The sequence below is a fragment of the Poecile atricapillus genome, chromosome 3 (assembly GCF_030490865.1).
Source record: "Poecile atricapillus isolate bPoeAtr1 chromosome 3, bPoeAtr1.hap1, whole genome shotgun sequence".
Classification (NCBI taxonomy): domain Eukaryota; kingdom Metazoa; phylum Chordata; class Aves; order Passeriformes; family Paridae; genus Poecile; species Poecile atricapillus.
Window position 1 is genome coordinate 53,521,304 of NC_081251.1, and position 18,257 is coordinate 53,539,560.

The window sequence follows — 18,257 nt, forward strand, 5'->3', positions numbered from 1 at the left end:
GAAAACACCACACTCTATTACTCTTTGACTAAAGGATTACGCTCCTAAAAAATAATAATAATTAAAATAAAAACAAAAAAAAAAAAAAACCACCACCAGCAAAAAAAAAAACCCACAGCACAACAATACGTAGCTGATTTTACAGACTTCTGCTGCTGGCTTCATTGCAGCTGAGTAAAACAGACGTACTTGACTTTCCGGCAACACACAGACCATCAGCCATTCTTTCCCTCCCCACCCTCTTTAATAAACCCCAAAACAGAGAGGCACATAAAACCACCCTGGGAACTGTTTCCGAGTCATCTGTTTTGCTTGCAAGGAAACACTCTCTCCACAGTGTGTGCTGCTGCTGGCTCCTCACATCTCCCAGCCTGGTGAGGGGAGGCTTCTTGCATGCTGGATCCCCCCAAAAGCGATGAGCCACCGACTGCAGGCCCAGCCGTGCAGCCCTGTGCAGCCCAGCCCGGCCGCTGGCTCTGCCTCCCCAGGGCTGATGTCAGCCTGAACTTTGCCGCTGATATCTCATCCATCGGGATGAGCGACATAAACAGAGAATTGCACGCCAGAGTTTTGCTCTGGAACAAGCTCCTTCCACACATTTCAACAATATAAATCTTCCCCTTTTATCGCAGAACGGCAGTAACTGTTTATGGGTTCAGTTTGTTATTGTTGTTGGGTGGTTTTCTTCCCCCCTAATGGGGCTGGTCTGTAGAGGCAACCAGGCTCCTGGCGTCCTCTCACCCTGCCGCTTTTTGAATCCTGCCTTTAGTCAAGGCACAGCTTTGTTTTTCTCCCCGGTCTGTGTCTCTGCCCCTTTCCACAGCAAATAAACCACCTCTCCCCCCCACTGCTGGTCACTCATGCGTACCCTGCCCTACTGCTTGGCCCTCGGTTGGTGAACACTCCACAGGTCGGTTTTGCTGAGGCTCTCGGGTGATCCATGCAGTCCCTGGGGCTGTCTCCCAACACATCTGTCCCATGCATCTCTGCTGGAGCAGGGACACAGCGAAGGGAAGAGGCTGGAGAGACAGTGAGCGGAGTTTCTCTGTCGTGCTTTCTCAGGGAAAAGAGAGGGAGTGCACTCCCCATTTGTTTAATGTTTTCCTTATGTTTCTCACAGAGTATTTATTTTTTGACGTGCTTTCTCTGCCCACTGGTGTTAATGCTGCCCGAGTGAGTTGGCTGGCTAGCTGCAGGTTGGCTCACATATATGTCCCATCCTTTCTCCACTGCCTCGTTTATTTATGCCACTCGCCTGGCTTGCTCAGCTATTTATACACATGCAGTAGTGCACAAGAAGTTTCAATCTCCAACGAAATAAAACATCAAGACAAATGCACTTTCTACTCTTCAGGGTAGTCCCTAGTTTCGTCCGCTGAACGATTTTTATTTTATGCCTCTCTAGCAATCCCACCCCATCCGGCTCAAGTATCCTGGATTAGAAAGACTTTCCCCAGAGTCCTTTTCAAAGGGAGCCTCCCACAGACCTTTAAATCCCCCACATTTTATGGTGCCGATATTTAACAGCTCTGAGAGGGACAGCGGGGGGAGAGTGGGGAAAACAGTTACAAATAAGAGTGGCCTCTCCTCACACCATTGAGGTTCTTGATGCAATCAGCGCCGGTTTACACGGCTCACTCTCTCATCCCAGCGATAGGCACCGAGATAAGAAGGCAAGCGAGAAAGGGCTCAGTGAAGTAGTCAGTTTTACCTTGAATCAACCTCACCATCCCCTTTGTAGCCTTCCCCTTCACCCCAAAAGGAAACCCTTGCCGGAGAAAAGAAACGCGATACCCTTCTGTCAAACAGGCGGCCTCGCTTCGCCGAGGAGCAGCTGAGCTGTGCCCTTGCTGCCGGCGCTCTGCTGAGGGTCCCGGCGGCACGGGCCGGAGGCTGCTGTGTTCACGCCCGGGCTCACGGCTCCGCTCGACCCCAGCCCGGGGCCAGCCTCGTGTCTCGCCTGCCGCCAGCCGGCCGTGGGCACGGTCCCCGGCCCCGGCAGGACACTCGGGTTTGCTCTGTTCCGTCCAGCAGGACGAGCCGCCCCGGGAAACCCCTGCCCAGGAGGGAAAGGCCACACGGAGAAAATCCCGAGAGGCTGGAGACCCCTCAGCGCCCCTCTACCTTCTCCCCACCTCCACTGCGAGCCGGGATGTAAGGGGAAAATTCGGGCAAGGGAGGGTGCCGCGCTGTGTCCCCCTCCGCAGGGAAGGGGCCGAGCATCCCGCCCCGTCCCCCGGCGAGTGGGGCGCCCCTCCCCACCGAGGGGCCGGGGCGCGGGGGGCACCGGCATCTCCGCGGCGACCCCGGGAAGGCCGGCGGCCGAGGGGAGGGAAGCGGAGACCCTGCGGGAGGGGGCTACCAGCGAGGCTGCAGAGCCCTACCGCCCGCGGGCCCCGCTGCCAGAGGATGCTCGGGCGCCGATGCCCCGAGGGGGCTCGGCCGGGAGCGGGGAGCCTCCTCCCGCCGTGCCGGGGCGCTGGGGCTCGCCTCCTGCCGGCCCGCCCCGCCCCGGGGCCTCTCCCCCGGGGCCCCGCTCAGGAGCAGCTCCCGCATGAAGCCCGGGGGCTCCTGGTCGGCGGGCGGGAGAGCCGGGGGGGCCCGGCCCACCTGCGCCCGGCGGCTGGCGGTGCCCGCGGCGCAGAGCGCGGCTGCTCCGGATCGGCGGCGGCGGGGCTGGGTCCTCCCTCTGCCCCCCCCGCCGCTCCCGCCCTCGCACACTCCTCTCCCACCGCCATCCATCCATCCGTCCTGTCGGCACCTCGCCCGCACGGCGCACACACGGGCGCGCACAGCCGCACGCACCCCGGCACCCTCACAACATGCTGCCGGCCACCGGCCGGCATGGACCCCGGCGGCGGCTGCTCGGCTTCCTCTCCGCTGCTGACTGCCCTCTGAGGTTTGCGGCAGGTAGCGGGGCAGACTGCTGGAAAGTGCAATAGGAAAAGCGAAGGGGAAAGAAAAGAAAAAAAAAAAAAAAAAAAAAGAAGAAAAGAAAAAAAAAAAAAAGAAAAAAAAAAAGGCAAAAGCCATCAAGCCGGCCAAGCCCAGCTTTGGATCTCAGTGCAGGTATTTCTGCTGCTGTGTTCATCCCTTGCAGTCTACCACCCCGGTTTATTATTTCTTTTTTAAGGAAAGAAAAAAAGGACGAAAAGGAGAAGTCGAACTCTCAGAGGGTTACTATGCAATTGCGACTGATTTCTTGGTTTTTATCACTTTGAACTTTATGGAATACATTGACAGCCAGCACGCCTCCAGGGTACGGCGACAGGGAAGAAGTAAGTGCGAAGAGATTTATATTTTGATAACTTCTGCTTCCTCTCGTTGTGCTGTTCACCTGTCCGGGGGTTCCGTGCCCCCGGTGCCCGGGCGAGTGCGCTGGGAACTAAATCCCGCGTCAGCGGCGCGGCGAGCAGATTTGCAGGCAGTTTCATTCAATTGGAGGGATGAAGGCGATTTTTGACCTCTCTCTCTGCTGGTCTTTCTCACCTCACCGGGATGAGCAGCGCGGCTCTGGGAAGACCTCCGTCTGGTGCTTTACATTTCAATGTCTGGTAAAAGGGAACGTCTTTTCTTAGGTCTTTCCTCTTTCTGAAGGGAAAGGGCGATGACAGGACAGGTAACTTTTTGCCGGTATGCCATAAGCGCCTTTTTGCATCCCGGTCAAAAGCCCCTTCCCAAGAACGGGCAGTACAGATAATCGCTATAGGTTAAGCCTGGCGCCCGGCGATACCGAGAGGGGCTGGGATGTCCCGGCTCTGTCCGGCCCTTTGGCTTTCAGCCTCTGCTGGTACTAGTAACCCATTGTCACGGTCCTGAGACTGTGACCCCTGAATTTTTTAATTTTAATCTCACGGGATGAGGCGAGTCCATCCGTTCTGATTTAACCGTCTCCGGTCCGTCTCCGCCCGGGGGCCGGGGCAGAGTTAGGAGGTAGGCAGGGGCCCGGGAGGCGAGGGGCAGTACCCAGGGTGCTGGCAGAAGCTCCCCGCCCCCCTGAGGGTTAGAGAGGAGAGCCCCCCGTCATCAGGAAGGAAAGGACAAGGAGGCAGCAGCGAGTCTCCCCCTCGGGAAGTCGCTGTCCAGGTCAGGCGGTCTGTGGCGTGGGGTTACGGCGTGGGCTCGAATCGGCGGTGACACCTCCGGCAGTGCCGCCGGCCGGAGCTCTGCCGTGACCCTGCCGCAAGGAGCCGTGGATGAGGCGGGATACGGCAGCAGAGGCCGCCGGGACGTGCCCCCGACCCGGCCTCGCCACCCCGCCTGAATCGGACCCGCCGCTCTTTCTGGGGAGGAGGCGTTTTCTGAGCACCTACCGCTGTGGGCTGCTCATGTCTGTCCGCTCTCCCTGACAGCTGCAGACACCGAGGAAATGTCATAAAACACAGCAGCCTGCATTTCATCAGCAAGAAGTAACTGAGTTACTTCCTCAGGGAGGGGAGGTACTATTATTTTAATTTTCTCCCGCTCAGCCTTCGCTCCCTTGCCCTGCTTGGCACGGCTGGCCCTTGAAAGCCTCCTTTGTATGGTTTGCCTCCTGCCAAACAAGGTTTGATTCACCTAAAGTGCCCCTAAAGCGGAGCTGAGGACGAGAGAGACCGGAGCTCCAGCACTCCGATCCCCACGGCCTCGCAGCGAGGGAGCACTAAGGGCTAAGTAAAACATGTCAGGGCATCCGATTTATTATCCTTGGCAAGGGAGGGCTCCGCAGCCTCCATCACTTCCCACCCACTCCTTTAACCCCTGGCAACCGCGGGCCCGCGAGCTGCGGCTGCCCCCACCCCCAGCCGCGGGGGTCCCCGACGGGCGCGGCAGAGTCTCGGCCCCGGGCTGGGGGCACGGCAGGGCTCGGGGGCAGGACGCCCCAGCGGGCGAGGGTCGCGGAGCGGGGCCCCCTCCTCCCGGACTCTCTCCGGCACCTGGTGCGCGGCGCGCCGGGCCAGCTCCGGGCCGGCGGCGACCTCTGCTGTCCCGTGCCGCGGCGGGCAACCGCGGCTGCAGGTGCTCGGCTCTCGCTCGGCACGGCCCGGGAGCTGCCCCAGCTCCGGCAGGATGGGGAGGAAAGGCAGGTCTCTCTGCCTCCGGGCCGCGGCCGCTCGCAGGGCCGGGCGCAGGGCAGCCGCCGCTTCCGAGCGGACGCTCTGCTCTGCCCGGGAGAGCGCCGTCCCACCTCGTTCGTCCTCAGACAACCTGCATAGCAGGGTAATTTTCGGGAAATAGAGAAGGAAGTGTTGGCCGCGACTGTTTAGCTGGTTGGTATACCGTGAGTAGGTACCGAGCACTTGCTCAAAATTTATGGTTAAGATAAATTCAGAGCAGAAGAAGTGGCAGGAAAACCGCAACTAGAGAGTCAGAATGGAAATCTGGCTCGTTATTTCGGCAGTGAAGAGAAAAAGTCTTTCAGAACACCTCACCTGGACGTGCTATACATCGTATACTGGCCGAGGTCTTCAAATCCAACTGGTTGTAAAACATGATTTGGTATAAATAGTGCTTACTTGGCTTGAAGCAAAAAAATTAGAGGTGAGTGTTTATGAAAGTTATTAAAAAAGTGGTTCCAATCACTTGCACTAATCACTTTGGCTTTAAAAACCTATGAATCCCTGTTAGTGAATAGTGCAGCTTGAAATAAATTTTAGCGTGCAGATGAAGAAGACACCTGTTAAATTCATCTACTGTGTGGAAGACTTCCCTGGATTTCTGGTTCTTTTGAAAGAATAGATAGGCTCAGATAGTCTCCTCTAATCATAAATTGTAAGCAAATTTCTAGGGAAATGTTTTAAATTTCTGCTTAACCTACATACTTTTAAATATAGTACAAATAACTTCCATCAAGCAGTCAGTGAGTGCATGTTACTTTGTTTTGTTCATTGTCAGAGTCCTCCATTCCATGTATTATATTGTAGACTTACATATTTTACCACAAAGAAATTATAAAATCTGAACTGACTAATTCAGAATGTGCATGCCAGAGTCCCAGCTGGTATAAATTGAAATTCCTTTGTTAAATTACCCCATCAGAAGGATCTGGTGCTATGAAAGCATTACTCATTTTGCATCTATTGCCATGAGAAATGCAATTCTTTTGCTCTCCAAACTCCTGAATTTTCTAGTTGGGGAATCCTAAATTTCTGTCCCATATTCAGTAGTAAAGATATAGTTGGCTATGGCGAGAAAAAACTCCTCTGAAGTCAACAAAGTGTAGACAGATTTCAGATCCAGAATTAGACATAGAACACAATCAATAAAAGTTTAAAAGCAAACATACCACTAGTAGAGAAATTTGTGGTTTTATTCTGATAATAGCAATTAAGATTAACAAAGTTGCTTATTTGAGTCTTACAAGACAGAGTAATACATGGATGAGTATAGGCTAGCATATAAAAAATAATTTCTGTGTATTGGCCAGTGATTACCGTTTGCTTAGAAAAAAAAGAGTATCAAGTCAATAGTCACAAATATTTTGGGTCTGCAAGCCTCTACCAACCCCCAAAACTTAGTACTGACAGTTATGTACATCTGTCACTGACCTTCTAAGAGACAGAAATTAAGTATTATTTGCTGTGGGTCTGTGATGGATCGGCAGAGTGTTTGCCATGACTCTGTGGACTAGCATGTGGACTAGCCATGGACTAAATTTGGAAATCTAGAATAAGCAAAGTGATAGAAAATTCTGTATTTCTACCACACTCCTACATTTGTGAGTAAAATTATCTGTATGACTTTATGGAAATGAAATCTGGATGTAGAACTCCCATGATTATTTTTAGTCCATCAAATTGCCTCCTGGTTTTCACTATAACAGCATGTTCAGGATTCCTTCCTTCCTTCCTTCCTTCCTTCCTTCCTTCCTTCCTTCCTTCCTTCTTCCTTCCTTCCTTCCTTCCTTCCTTCCTTCCTTCCTTCCTTCCTTCCTTCCTTCCTTCCTTCCTTCCTTCCTTCCTTCCTTCCTTCCTTCCTTCCTTCCTTCCTTCCTTCCTTCCTTCCTTCCTTCCTTCCTTCTTCCTTCCTTCCTTCCTTCCTTCCTTCCTTCCTTCCTTCCTTCCTTCCTTCCTTCCTTCCTTCCTTCCTTCCTTCCTTCCTTCCTTCCTTCCTTCCTTCCTTCCTTCCTTCCTTCCTTCCTTCCTTCCTTCCTTCCTTCCTTCCTTCCTTCCTTCCTTCCTTCCTTCCTTCCTTCCTTCCTTCCTTCCTTCCTTCCTTCCTTCCTTCCTTCCTTCCTTCCTTCCTTCCTTCCTTCCTTCCTTCCTTCCTTCCTTCCTTCCTTCCTTCCTTCCTTCCTTCCTTCCTTCCTTCCTTCCTTCCTTCCTTCCTTCCTTCCTTCCTTCCTTCCTTCCTTCCTTCCTTCCTTCCTTCCTTCCTTCCTTCCTGCCTTCCTTCCTGCCTTCCTTCCTGCCTTCCTTCCTGCCTTCCTTCCTTCCTGCCTTCCTTCCTGCCTTCCTTCCTGCCTTCCTGCCTTCCTGCCTTCCTGCCTTCCTTCCTGCCTTCCTGCCTTCCTGCCTTCCTGCCTTCCTTCCTGCCTTCCTGCCTTCCTGCCTTCCTGCCTGCCTGCCTTCCTGCCTGCCTTCCTTCCTCCTTCCCTTCCTGCCTTCCTCCCTTCCTCCCTCCCTTCCCTCTCTTCCCTCTCTTCCCTCTCTTCCCTCCCTCCCTTCCTTCCCTCCCCTCCTTCCCCACCTCCTTCTCTCCCTCTTTCCCTCCCTCCCTGGCTTGGTTTGCATTCAGCTACTTGAAAATTAACTCAAAATGTATGAAATTCACTTGAAATAATAACTAGAAAATAACTCAAAATTAGGGAGGTGTGTAAGACCATTTGTAAACATATCTATATAGATTAAAACAATCCAGGAAAATCCCAACAAAACACCAACTGGCAAAATTATGTCCTCAGTCTTTTTATACCTTTGTGCAGGGTGTAATTCACATGGACACAGAATGTCAGCAAGAAAAAAGGAATTACATTATTAAAGTAACACTTCATTGTAGAAGCAATTATTTTAATTGTTTACCACCTATATATATTCTTGATATCTACATGGATGTTTAGGGCTGGCACATCACAGATGGCACTACTACAGAGTTGGTATATAATATAGATGTTGTTACCAATTTTTAAAAATATAAATAATTTTATATCTCAGTGCAACAGTTTAAAGTAGAAGTTAGCCAAGCAAGCAGCCACCAAGCAGCCCCACTTGGGCAGGATTAAATTGCTGTTAGTTCTCTTTCAAATGATAAGTGTTGTTATCCAGGAGACTAAAGGACATTACTGACCAATTCCCATTTCATACCTGACATCTGAAAGGGTGATAATTTCAATATTTTTCTCTATGACCTGGTGAAGACATTTCTTAAACTATATAAAATTCACGTCAGACTTTAAATACATATATTGCCTCAACTTCTCAATGACATTGATGTAGTATGGTATACCTGAAAATACATGAAAAGTCCTATTTCCCTCTGCAGGCAATAAAATATTGTTATTATTAGTGAGATGGTTTTAGAGCTTGAACCTGCCTCCCTTACTTTCAGTGGAGAAAGTCCTATGGACTGTGCTGGAGCTGGAGTGAGCTTTTTTTCTGCAGAACCTCAGGTTACATTTTGAGTTTGGAAGAAATTCCATACTAAAATACTTGTAAAATTGCATGATTCAAATATGTACAGCCCCTAAAGAGGATAAAATAATGCCTCTTACCTTTCAAAACTGTGATACTTAAGCTGCTTGGTAGGCAGTCTCTTTCTTAATCATATGGAAAATACAACTATTTTACTACTTCCACCTATTGAGCCAACTGAAGCCAAAGAAGTTAACTGAGACTAATTCCTTCTTTTGAGCTTTGCCCTTAGTGTACCAAGCCTTTGCCAATCCCCCTTCTGCTGTTTCTTCTTGCTGGATAAATTTTTCACTGGACACGATGGAAGTTATACCTGATAAAATCTGAGCTAGAACTCAAAAATCAAACTTATTCATTTTCTCTTGCTTAGCATGCTCATTTTGCTTTCTGATTTGCAAAGCAAGCGTGCTGGCTTGACCACTGCACTTTATCGCTAACATTAACAATCTGTCTGTCATTTCATACTCAATCATTTATAGACAGTGACTACTAGCAGCTCTCCTCCATTACAACTATGGATGTTCTTAAGAATGATTTTTCCCCTGCAGTGAATTGTCCCTTTTGCTCAAAATTAAATTAGAAGTTACGAAAGCTTGGTGGAAGAGATATAAAAGCTAATAAAAAAATAATATTTTTGTCTCACTTCTAATTTTGGAGTCTGAACTATTCAAAATCACTTTGCCAATTTTTTTACCAAAATAATTCTGAACAAAGCAATCTTATCAGATGACAAAAGGCAGCTGAAACCATCTACATTTTTATACAAAAGTCTGTCTGTCTGCTATTACCACAAACAATGCTTCTGAAAAAAGTACTCAGAAAACATTTATTCATGCAAAATATGATATGGCTCAAAAAAAATAAAAAAGAAAAAAAAAGGAAAACAAGAGCTCCATTTTTTTATAAACAATTGAATAACTGAGTTTTTGGTGACAGCAGAAAGATTACAGTTAGATGTTGTGTCATAATAAATTCTAACAGACTTTATTAATGAGTACTTTAACCTTACTTTTGTTGCTGGTACAGAGCAGTGTGATAAGCAACACTACTTAAGGAACGATTGTACTACGGTTGTACGACAGCTGACTAATAAACGCTTTTGTGTGTTTCAGCTTCTAGATTATGACCTTGCATTTTAAAATGTTAGTGTTACTTACTCCTGTGATCAAATATAGCAGCCACTGAAGTAAAGGAGCCACAAAACACATCTTGCTCCAGTGCTCCTAGGCAAGAACTCACCTATGGGGACCAGAGCTGAACCGGGAGAGCCTTTGGCTGTGGCAGTGGCACTGAGCTCCTGACAGCTTGAAGCAGCACTGCAGCCTTGCACTGATATTTTGGCTCCATACAACAGAATAATTGGGAGGAAGAACATAAAGGAATGCTCATAGTAGTACTTTTAAATAAAACACTAAACCACAGGTTTACACCAAGTTCTCGAAGTCCTGCTATAAACTTAATCCTTTCAAGCTTCTTAATGTGTGTCAATATTACATCCTGTTTCATGCTTAAAATTTCAGGGTTCTAGATAGGATTTAAGACATTTAATATTTTCTGCAGGGTAAAGAAGATTTTGGGGCACTGCAAAATGAAACAGGAGATCATTGATAGATGTAGGGATAGTAACGATGTGTGATTCCTGTGGCTTCCTGTAAAGTGCAAGGGCAAACACAGAAAGGCTCACATCCAAGAACAGGACATAAAGTGCCTAAGGTGTGTCTGGGACAGGATTTAAATATGAGTTCCTTCACCTTCACCTTCAATAATGCTTAATTTCCAGCTCACCCTTGACACAAGGACATTTCTCAGATGCTCTGTCATTTCTAATGTGATGTTTCATCTTATTGGCATTAAGCATCTATCTGAGCTCAGATCCCTTTATGCAGAGACTTTGATATTTTCTCTTAAGGAAACCCTGTGTTAAAAAAAAGTGCAGTGAATAAATAGTGACAAATAATAAATATATCAGTGCAAAGTTCCTCCACACGGAACACACAATATTGCAGATGATTGTTTACTGACACTGGAATAAAGTCACATGCATTCCTGCTCCATACCCAGCCTTCAAACCCTTGCCTTTCCCGTGCAAACTAAAATTTGCAAGCAGTGACCTGAGATTGCATGCAAATCCAGGTGAAAAAACATCAGTTTATTAGGGCATATCAATACAGATAGTCTAGAGACATGCTAGATGGAAGAATTAATTTAGATTAGGTTTTCAGTTCCTGGCCAAATGTTTTAGCAGCTAAGCTTTTGGATACATTAAGGGACAGCAAGGCTGCTGCTCCCTTCTTGGTGTGCTTCAGAAGAAAAGGGCAAATTCTCTGTTCTTTAGTTAAAGAATGTACTGTACTGTACTGGCAGTACTCTGTAGCAGTGCCAGAGCACCTAAATTCCCTGGACATCCAGGATATAGTTTCTGACCTCATCTTTTCAGACCAGGTTAAGACTCCTTTGTTCAGTGTGCTGGATTTCATCGCTTTTGGCACCCAACTCTTCTCACCTACTAAAAGGCAACTGAAATATCTTGCTCAGAGCTGCCAGCTGTGCTTTAATGGAGGTGTCAATAGAGTACATCACGACACAAAGCAGGGATGCTCGGAACAGCATAAATCCTCTACCAAGCACCAGAATATCCACGCAGCTTCTCCCCAAATAACCTCCTGGGTACACAGCTTCACTGGTGATAGTGTTTTATAGGATGTCACAGCAGAGGTAGGGCTTGAGGTATTTTAACTTCCCCACAGGGTGAGACTCTGTTTCAATGGCAAGTAAGACAAGGTTCTCATGTGAACTAGAATCATACGAGCAACCAGCTGCTGGATGAGATTCCCACTGCATTCCTTGAAAAACTTTTATGAACATCCACATGAACCAGAGCTACTAAAACCCGACACTTTAATATGTTTACAAAGTTTATGTATGTTATCAGCACATGCAATACTCCCCTTAGGATTTATTACAGGTTTCTTTAGCAACAACATTTTTTATCATAACAGCTCAACTGGTCAGAGAGAGGAAAACAGCCAGTTTCTCCTGAGCGAGCCTCCCACACACACTTGCCCAGCATTATTGAGTTGCTTATTCATGAAGATTACACAAACCAGTGTCGGCAAGTGTTTCATAACCTTGTTTCCTTTTCCTAGAATGTTCATAATTAATTCACTTTTTTCTATGCCACTGAATAATGAATTGCTGGTGTTATTTTACTTGATGTTACTGCCGAGTGAAGGACTAGCCCACTAAAATAGAAAAGTGGGAGCAAAGGCTATTTATTCAACATGGGAGTCAGAAGATGTTAAGTGCAAGTATTTCGCAAACACATGGGGATGGATGAAGATTCCAGAAGGTTTTAGTATAACACAGAACTAAAAATAATTTTAACAGAAATGAGACCTCCTAGTGCTGGGCATGCTGGTTGCAGATGTCTAATAGACAAGATCCTGAAGGCTTGGAAGGCTAATAAATGACATGATTTTGTGTTTTTCAAAAAACCCAAAGAAACCCAAAAACCAAACAAAACATCCCCCCCTCCAAAAAAAAAGAAACCACAACAGTTTCTGTTTTGCAGTCCAAAATGAAATCACACATTTGTCTCTTGTGTTTATGTTTTATGAAGAGTTGGGCAATTGACAAGTTTCAAAGTTGAGGGCGTATTAAAAGGGAAAGTAGAATTCTGTAGGAGAGTATAAAATTTATAACTTGTGCTGTGTCCTAGACAAATATTTTTAAGATCAAGACTTCAAGATTAAGACTTTAGGAATGAAACTATTTAAATGTGCTTTTTAAGCTACCAATTGAAGAGAAGTTTCAGATGTGTAAAAATCTGTCAGTAGGATTCAATTTCAAGTGACTGTCAGCAAAAGGACATCCTCATCGCTGCTTAGGTCATATATTATTTCTGAAGAATAGACCAGATTCACTTTGAGCAACAGATAAACATAAGAACCAAGTTCCCTTAGACAGATTGTGGAAAAAATATTGCATTTTTTTTTTCCATTGGCATAATTTATTTCTCCTAAAACCCTACAAAATCCATATGATTTGAAAGTGCTTATTCTCTTCCATGACTGGTTACTTTTTTCCTTCATCTGAGTAATGAACTAAGATACTAATCCTGCTTTAAATCCTCAGCTTCCTTCAAACATATGTCCTAGAACAAGCAAGCTGCCACATTACTAACTCCAAGTTCAGTATGTCTAACAAGCAGTGACATACATTATGGTTGTGTGGGCTCAATCACTCTATGAATGTGAAAATTATGGAGGAAGTTTCAAACAGGCTTTATTTTATGAGCTATCTACATATTGTACCTGGATACTCTGATAAACACAAGTCTTTCCAACTTTATGGAGGTTAGAAGCATTGAGTGGGGAGTGATCAGAGGCGGGGAATCTCACTACTCGTTGCCAGGATCTGGCTGGCCGCAAAGGAAACTGTGAACTGTACCCTTTCAAGATGAGGACAGTCTGCTATTCACCTGTTTCTGAAATCACATCATTTCCAGCTACCCAGTGAGCAGAGAAGTTCATTTCTCCCTCAGGATAAACCACACCTGAGTCTGGATAAAATAGATTAATTAAAAGAGTAGCCATCTCTTGCATTTCCATACTTTCTTGATTATGTGAGAGAGGAGGATTTTAACCATAGCTACCACTAAAAGACCACCAAGCATTATGAAAGTCAATCCATAATCCCTTCCAAAGCCTTGCATAATTTCTTGAAAAGTAAGTTATTCATCTATGAAACTTGCTGGTCAAGCCTTCTAGTCTGGTTCCATGACTGGCTGTGGTTACTTCTGGGAACAGGAAAAAGGGCCCGTGTTTTCACCTGGAAGTATGCAGAGACCATCTTCTTCAAAAGAGATCAGTCACAGAAATTGCAGTACTGCATATAAGAGAGTTTATTCAGAGGTAGATCTTCCATCTCATATTCCTTGACTCCTACAGAAACATTCTCTGGCTTATATAGTTAATTCCCTGGAACCCCCTGATCCTACAACTGTTCTAGAATTGGAAAAACTCATGCTCATGCATTGTCATCTCTCCCTTCTCCCCTACACATTAATATCTATGTCTGTATATATGCATTCCCATACATACACAGAAGTTCACATCAACACAAGCAAGAATTTAAGTATTTTCACTTTGAGATTTTCTTAAAATATGGGTAAAATGCATGCTGATAAGGTCAGACAGAAGTTTTTGACTCCACGTGAAGTCCTTTGGTTTATCTGAAAACTGCATCTCTTCTCCCACTGTTCTTGTCATCTGTTTGGTCATGGAAAACAAAGTAATTAGTTTTATGTGAATTAAACAAAATTCTAAATTAGAGAACAACAAAAAAATTGCCTAGGAAGCTTGGTAGGGGAGCCTCTTTTCTTTCTGATGAGCTTGGCATGTTTAAAACTGCACCAGAAAGTTATATGGGCCCTTTCCTTTTTGGTTATGAAACCTTTCTTGCTTTACAAATGACCTGTATCACTATCACTATCACTGGGAATTTTACTTAGCCACTTGGAAGGAAGACGATGCTCCAGAGGTTATGCTCTGGGCAGGGAAAATTGGTGGTGCCAGTGAAAAAGAGTCTTTCCTTGCCACTGTGACAATGCAGCAGCACTGCTGCTAATGTGCCTGGGGTTGGCCATGCATGTGGGTACGCTTCTGTAACTGCATCTGTGCATGTGCAAGGAAAGACAATATTCCTCTTTCATCACCAAACAGAAATGTCACGATCATAAGGTTTTCAGTTAGAGCCTCTGCATTGTTTTTAATGGGAGATGGTCTAGGCAGAATAAATATGTCACAAAGGTTAAGGGACTGATTCTGTTTCTAGTTACAACTCGTGTCAGGAAGCAAATATCTCACAGAGCTCTGCCAGCATAAAATTTGCATGTGCACAGAATCCAGCCTAAATGTTTATACAGGCTACTAAAAAAACATGATAAGTGGGAGGTTTTTGTTGCCAATCACCAAGAAAAGGAGCAGAAATGTAGTCTGCAATTCTCTTTGTGAGTTGCTGGTACAGGACATGAGGGTATTCCGCTGTCTTTTGTCAGAGAACAGCTGCAATTTGCCACTTAAAAGTGTACGAGAGATATTTTTATGCCTTTCCCATGCTGTACTTATTCACCCTGCCCAGCACTGTGTATTCCTAAGTGTTTTCTTTCTTTGCCTTCCTTTTCTTCCTACAGATATTGAACCTGAGCACTATCTCTCAAAGTAGTACCTGAAGCAATTCACAGAATTAAAACATGCACCAGGCCAGGCTAGCTAAACAAGTGAGCACAGGAATAGACACAAAATGTTGCATTTTCTGAAGTGACAAGTGGTAGAGGAAGTAATAAGTCTAGATCAGCTGCATCAGCCTGCCAGATTTAATAGATGTATGATCCATGTCCTTCTCATAATCCATTCAATGCATGAATCCAGCCCAGTCCTACTGGAAATGAGAACTAGCAGGTGAATGCATTGAACCAGAACAGGCACACCAGAATTCACATGCAATCATACATCCAACATATAGAATGTACAATAATGTGCCTTTTGTCAAGTTATTTTTCTTAATATTTATTTTCTCATAGTCTCAGCAATTTCTGCTTTTCCTTAGTGTGACTCCAAAGAATTATGTTTTTAGTGTGCTCTCTCTCTAGCTCCCTCGTTTGTATCTACAAGCAAATTTCTTCCTCAACATACTTTTCCCTTTCGATTACAAATTATTGCAACTTATGTTGCTGAGACCAGGGTTTTGGGGAGAAATGGTGGAAAGAGAAAGGTTGCTCTTGAGCTGTGGTGTGATGACTTGATGATAGCAGTGGGTTTCTTGGTGAAAGAAGAGAAGCAGTGAACAACTTCCTTGATTTACAGAGACAGATTGTAAAAACAAGCCACGAATCTCTGCATATACAGAAAGATGTGAATCCTTGGAGCCTGCGTCAGACATAAGGAAGGATGGGAAGGTTTGCACAGAGTAACAGAGAATGTAGCCCTGAGGTCTATCAAATACAAGAATATGAAGTGTGGAGTTTGTAAAGTGGGGAGCTATCCTGATTGCGTCAGTTGACATCAATCATGTCTATGGATGTTTGACCAAGCACGGATACCAAACTATCCACCCAGTATCCAGCCTACTGCTCTCCCCTTCAGGGACCAGCATAAAAAAAAGCACTGTTTGCAAAAATATTGTGGGGGGAGGAAAGCCCCCTCCACAATGTTGTTCTTTTCCCCACCACTTTATCAGGGACAGTCAAGATGTGTGGCAGGGCAATTGGCCTCGAGTCAGTACAGTGTACAAATAGAAGTTTTCTCAGAAGTAGAATCCTCCTCCTCAGCTGCATTGTTGCAGACAGGATGGGCAGCAGAGTTCCTCAGCTGAACTGCTATGTGCAGCTCTGCTCACTGCACTCTACAAGCAATTCCCAACTCTTGCTATGCCTGATGGTCCCAACTTCTCCTACGTCAAACCCTTTCTCCAACACATTTAATTCCTCAAAGCTCTGCACATCTCTATTCTCTCTTGTGACAGGAGTTGAATAATGTCCACAAATGGAAATATCTACTCCTCCTCTTGGCTTGCTGTGGATCCATAATCCCCCTCCCCCAGTATATTCAGTCTAAGTGGATTTACAGAGTTAGTCTGACAGTTTCTGAAAAATAGAAATCCTCTGGTTCATAGCAGAGTGCAAGTACTGCTGTGTCTACAGGCAGGCCTGTAGAGCGCTTCTTGCTTCTCTTTAAGATGGACTCCCTCCGATGACACAGGGGCAGAGGAGGAACCACACCCTGTCCAGCCGTCCGCCTCGTGTTCAGACAGCTCTCTCAGCTGCCAGTTCTTCTTTAAGGTTTTACAATGAAAAAGTTTCACACAAACATCAGATGAAAGCAATTTTGAGTCTAAACCAAGCATGGCCAGGTTTGCATTGGTGATTTATTGGTGCAAGTCATCAGCTCCTATTACCTTTTTCTTGAGCCATGCAATTCTCTGGCTTCCAGACATTTCTACGGCCTGATTCTTTTCTTATTGAAGTTAATGGGAGGTTTTGACACTGATTTCAATAGGAGGCCTCTAACTTTCCAACCTTCTGCCTATAGAGTCTTGAAGTGCTTCCAGGTTTCCATCATAGTCTGCGGTTCTCCTCTTTAAGTCAATTGGACATTAACGGATTGCCTGGGTCCACACCTTTGGATAGAGAAAAGCTCCAGATCTGATTCAGCGCTCACTCACACCAGCTTTATACCCCAGTGGAGTTCCTCCTGATTTATACTGGCAGGAGAGTGAGGTCCAATGTTACTTATGCCTGGGTCATTGCCAGCAGAACGCGGAGAGAATTCAAGTCACTTGTTATCCCCTTCCCCACACCTCTCAATCACAGCGTAAATGTATGTACATATATGTGGATATATTAGAATCATCTGGACTCTTTTAAGCTATTTGCCATTGAAAATGACTTCAAATTCAAGTTTTAAAGTTGAAATAACAAAGAGGGAAAAAAGAGTCAGAAGGGAGCCAGCTGTAAGGGTACTCACAATTTTCATCAGTCTACGGGACACTCCTAATAACATATTTTACTACTTTGTAGTGAACTTTCTTTGCTTCTGCCATAAATATATTCCCTATGCTGTAAATGAATAGCTTGCAAGCTCAGTAAAGTTAATATAGAAGAATAAATCTTAACTACCTAATGTCAGGTCAGAAATATAAATCTTATCTAATATGCCAGGTCAGAAGGAAAGAATACTTTTCGCTGAAAATAGCAAATACTTTCCAGTGCCGAGTCGGAACTTATTTTTCTCTTTAAAAAAATGTGCTGCCCCTAATAAGATGGGTTGAACGGTCTCTTTTTAGAATCTCCAAAAGAAAAATAAACACATAGAGCAGAGTTAATTTATAAAATGCTCCAAAGTTTATCTTGGCAGAACAGTTGTAGGCAGTGAGAGTTCTCTCCCTCTCACACATGCATTCAAACAGACAGACACACACATACACACACACACACAGACACACACACAGACACACACACAGACGCACACACATCTCAAAATTAGGATAGGCCTTTTGCAACAGCAAATGCTACAGAAAACTTGTATATCTGGGGAAATTCATAGATTCTTATTCATGCAAGGCTCTCATTTTAAAGTCAATGGAAATTTTTCCTAAGAAAGATAACAATCCTTGGTGCCTTTTTGTGTAAGTACAGACCTGCTGTGTCACAGTGGGGGATAGCGAGACACACAAGTGCCTCGTGTCTCAGGCCCCCCTTCCATATACCAGCACTTCTGCCAGCTGTAAGCAGCGATGCAGCCACCATCTCCTCCTCCTCCAAGACCTCAGTTTTTAGACATGGCTGGGCAGCCTGGTGGGAGATTTGCTAGCCAGCAGCTGCTGGAACATAGGCCCCTCCCAGAAGCCACAGGCTCCTGCTGCTGCCCATGCTCTTGTTCCTCCTCCACGCCTGCTTCATATCACGCACCCTGGTCTTACCAGAGCCAAGGTATCTTCAGAGGCTGAGGAGATGAGGCCCACCAAGGGCTTTCTTTCAGCCTCACAGAATTAGCTTTATTTACTTTAAAGTCCATATCAACCTGTGTCAGGGAGCCACAGCAACAGGGAAACACTGCAGGTTCCAGATCTACCAGCCAAGAGATTGTA

At 45.7% G+C, this 18,257-nt stretch overlaps 1 protein-coding gene across 1 annotated transcript in view; it reads left to right on the forward strand.

The window, feature by feature from the left end:
• The first annotated feature begins 2,566 nt into the window (after positions 1–2,566).
• The window catches only part of RSPO3 (R-spondin 3), a 60,634-nt gene continuing 44,943 nt past the window's right edge, over positions 2,567–18,257 (forward strand). The window contains 2 exon segments of the mRNA XM_058835283.1: positions 2,567–3,204; positions 3,207–3,278. Of these exon segments, the coding sequence (XP_058691266.1) occupies positions 3,183–3,204; positions 3,207–3,278 (94 nt within the window). The 5' untranslated portion in view covers positions 2,567–3,182.